A 4,536-nucleotide genomic window follows, 5' to 3' on the forward strand; every position below is an offset into this window, starting at 1 on the left:
TTTCAATTCCGCACTTTCTATTTATGCAACTTTACTTGCCTAGTCCTTCTAGGCAATGTGGTTTCCCACCTAGTCCTTTTTCTAGGTGGTGATGTATTTTACTAATTACGCACTTATTTTCTATTGTGATGTTGCTTTACTTGTTTATCGCTTTCATCACCTCACATGCTAAATACAAAATACAAGTTACACCACGCTTAACAAAGATAATTTTTTGGACAAACCGGCCTTAGGTTCCCGTAAATTAACTTTAAAGCGAAGTGGTCATGATACAAAAGTAGAAATTATATTTGTGCAAGTTCTAAATTCAAACCCACATAGTGTCGTGACTAGGGTATTTTCGAAAAAAAATTATGCCATGCATTTGAATATATTTTCTAAGGTTCGCGGAATAAGCAGCTCGTTCCATATAAGAGTACGAATGTTCAAAACCCTAGAAAATATATTCAAATGCATGTTGAAAACGGGAACGAGATGTTCAAAACCTCCCCTACCTGTCATATAAGAGTACGAATGTTCAAAACCCTCACAAGATTCAACAAACCCCACCACCTTAGCAGCCATATCAACCAAGGAGTAATTATCAACAACAAAAACAATCTGGTGGACCACCTAAATTCCCTAGACCATCCTACACCGCCCCACAAGCACAGCCTCCACCACCACAGCCTCATGCCCCTCGCCTTACCCTATGTTGGTAAAAATGCGGAATATGATGCTTAATATGCAGAAGTCACTTATGGAAAAGGATGCTAAAATTGATGCTCTTGTTGCTCATAATAAGATCATTGATAATCAGATGGCCCATATAGAAACTACTCTAGCATGGGAGGACCCAAGGTCAACTCCCTTCACATCCAGAGAATAGAGAGACTACAAATATTATTACACTACAGAGGGGTTATGAATATGATGGGCTGCCTATGTCTATTGAGGGCGATATTGGAGCATCTGCTTGTGGTACTATGAAAAAAGAAGCTGAGAAGGTAGACACAGATAAGGTAATGGCTCAAAAAGTAGTCAAGGAGAAGGAGGCTATCACTAAGGCAGAGAAGAAAGTTGAGATACAAGTCCCACCTATCAAACTTCTCTTCCCTCAACGTCAACTCAAGAACAAGCTAGCTAGACAAACAGTTTGCTAAGTTCTTAGAAGTGGTCAAGAATCTGCAGGTAACAGTTCCTTTTACTGAATTAATTACTCAAGTAGTTGCATATGCTAAATACATGAAAGATATATTGACTAGGAAAAGAGAATTTAGTGAGGTGGAGACTATTACATTTACTGAAGAGTGTAGTGCCTTACTACAGAATAAGTCTCTACCCAAGTTGAAATACCCTGGGAGTTTCTCTTTCCCATGTAACATTGGAAATCTTTTTATAGAAAAGGCTTTATGTGATTTAGGTGCTAGTGTTAGTGTCATGCCCTTATCTGTTTGTACTAAATTGAACATGGGTGATTTGAAAGTTACCAACATAACTCTTCAAATGGCCGACCGATCTGTGAAATACCTCTTTGGTGTTTTGGAAGATGTGCGTGTTAGAGTAGGTAAATTTTTTATTCCCATAGACTTTGTTGTGTTAGACATGGAGGAGGATAAACCGATTCCTATTATTTTGGGTATACCTTTCCTACATACTGCAGGGGCAGTCATAGATGTTAAGAATGGGAAACTGACTTTAAATGTGGGGGATGATAAGGTTACATTCAACTTAACCCACATTGTTAAGGGTTCCATGATAGAGGATTCATGTTGTAGTATAGATGTGTCTGATGATTGTATCAATGATAATTTGCCTCACGCCACCTCTAGAGACTATACAGAGGATGCACTTGTTTTGAATGGTTTTGCAGGTGGTGGTTACCATAACATCAACTCCTTGGTGGGGTCTTCTACAAGGGCAAGACTTGGCTATATTGAAAGCCAAAAGGTTGAAAATTTTGTCAATGGAGGACACCACATTCATGATCATGGTCACAATTTCCCCCGTCTTGTGTTTCATTTGCATAGCTCTAATGGAGCTATATATTGGTTCGGTAATAGATGGAACCATCTTCGGTGCCCCCATTCGATGAGTTATCATCATACTCCTCCGCTTACTTTCATATGTTCTTACTAGCTTGAGTCATGTAACGGGGACATTACATCAATCTAACTTGGGGATGATTATTTCACCATCCATTCACCGCTTTTGTGTAGTTTAATTAGATGTACTTAATTCTGTTTGCTTTATTTTTTTAACTTTTTGTGGTATAGAGAGGTGAGAGGAGCGAATTTTACCCCTAGATGCTGAGTTGTTGTAATACCTCATATTTTTAGGCATTTTATTAATCATTTTATGCATTTTTTTAATATATATTTAATATTCAATTATTTTAGAGGAAAAATATTCAAATTTCTTAGAGGGAATATTATTTTCAAAACTGAATTTAAAATATTTTTTCGGATTTTATTAATTCCTAATTCAATTAGGAATCAATTTTGGAGAAAAAGAGTTTTAATCAACTTAAAATTATTTTATAAATCCGAAAATTATGTTTAGTATTTTATAAAATCAGTCTTATATGATAAGATATTTATGAGAATATATTTCGGATTTATTTTGGAAAAATAAGATAATTCTATTTAAAATTGGATTTAAAGAGTTTTACCAATTCAAAATTCCCTTAAAATCCGAATTCTTTGAGATAAATCCTGAAAATTTCAGGATAAATCTTAATTAATTATTCAAGCCTCTGTTTAAAATTTCGTGATTTTATCCTTTGTATTTATATTTTAAACAATTTTACTCTAAACCGAATATCACCAAAATCATGACTAGATTCAGAATCCTATCATAACTTGAACACCAACCACGACTATACCTTTTAGGGTTCCATTATAATCCTAACCCTAACCCTATACCTATAAATACCCCCTACCTCATTCATTATTATTCACATCAAAAGTTGAGAGTTTTCCCAAGCCCGCTCTTAAACTTCTTCTCCCTCTTTGGCTCTAAACCTTCTTACCTAAAACCCTTATACCACCATCACGACACCCCCGTCGTGCACTACTTGCCTCCGACATCTACCTCTTGGTGTCATGACTTCCACACCCTAATTGTCATCAAAGCCTTCTCTTTTACGGTCAGTTTTTACTATTTAAACTCTTCTAAATTAATGCCGTAATTTTTAAAAGTTTATTTTTAAAACCATAGTTCAAAATTTTGATTTATAATACTTTTATTATGCATGCATAACTCATGAATTAAATTTAAGGGCATTAGATTTATTTTTATTAATTTAATTGTTCAATCAGGAATTAATTAGAGTTTTATTTATTAGGAAAATTTGTGAGAAACCACCTTTTATAAGTGAAAATTTGTGAGAAACCACCTTATTAAAAAAAAATTGTAAGAAGAAACCTTTTTGTAAATATTTTTTGTCAAAGACCACCTTATGTCGGATTCCGGCATTTGACTCAACTTTCCGGCGTTGACCATCCACTTGGCCCCACAGGACCCACTACCCTCCAATTTTTTACTTTTTCGTCATTTTTCAATCCATTTTCATTGTAAGAAATCTAACCCGTCTTCTACCCATAATTACGTCCTCTAATAGTCTAATATGACTTTTACTCGTCATTAACTCCTTCCGTCTCCCCTAACTTATTTTTCATTGATTTAAAAAAGATTTCCAGAATTGCAACAATGCCCACTCATATTTGAGAGTCGCCTCTACACTTCCTGTCATCGGTTGCACACGAGGAATAAACTTGACGTTTTAAGGAGGGATGTTTTTTTTGAGTAATTTGGGATTGGCAGAAGAAGATTCCAGCATAAATTCATCTTCATTAATTTTCTTAATCTCAAGTTTTCTCTCTCCTACCTACCAAGAACACAACAAGAAGAACATAGGAGAGAAATTAAGTTATGTAGTGAAAAAAATTACATTTAATTAAATTAAGTTCAAATAAATTATAAATTTGGGAATGAATTGGGGTTTAAATTAATTAATTGAATTAAAAAAGGAAGAAGATGAAGATTGCATAATTTTTTGAAGGATGGTTTAAACAGAGAGATGAGAAACAAAGAAACAATAGAAGTGGAATTGGAATTTGAGAGTTTTGCATTTATATGTGACCGGCTCTTTTATTTTTCTCCTAAGTTTTATGGTTACTTGAACTTGCTTGCAGCAAATATGAGGTTTGAGTAAGTATCCAAGTGGTGTTGAGTGTAATTAGAGAAAAACGCATAGCAAATTAGCAATACAGAAGTGAGAATGGAAGAGGGATTGAATGTCGGAATAAAAAAAGAGAAATAGGAGACTAGTGGATCACGTGCGGCCCACGTGGGTGGTCAACCCCGGAAAATAGAGTCAAACGTCGGAATCCAACATAAGGTGGTTTTTGACAAAAAACATTTACAAACAGGTTTCTTCTTACAATTTTTTTTATATAAGGTGGTTTTTCACAAATTTACACTTTTAAAAGGTGGTTTTTGACAAATTTCCCTATTTATTAATTGTTAGGAACTCGTGAGTGATCCATAAAAGGA

General features: G+C 34.7%; 1 protein-coding gene across 1 annotated transcript; it reads left to right on the forward strand.

Moving 5' to 3' along the window:
• Positions 1-1,224: 1,224 nt before the first annotated feature.
• On the forward strand, positions 1,225-2,263 carry LOC130469862 (uncharacterized). The gene is made up of 2 exons (XM_056839377.1): positions 1,225-2,035; positions 2,256-2,263. The coding sequence occupies exons 1-2, from the start codon at positions 1,225-1,227 to the stop codon at positions 2,261-2,263; spliced, it is 819 nt and encodes a 272-aa protein (XP_056695355.1).
• Positions 2,264-4,536: the final 2,273 nt, after the last annotated feature.

This window comes from Spinacia oleracea, chromosome 3 (genome assembly GCF_020520425.1).
Source record: "Spinacia oleracea cultivar Varoflay chromosome 3, BTI_SOV_V1, whole genome shotgun sequence".
Lineage (NCBI taxonomy): Eukaryota > Viridiplantae > Streptophyta > Magnoliopsida > Caryophyllales > Amaranthaceae > Spinacia > Spinacia oleracea.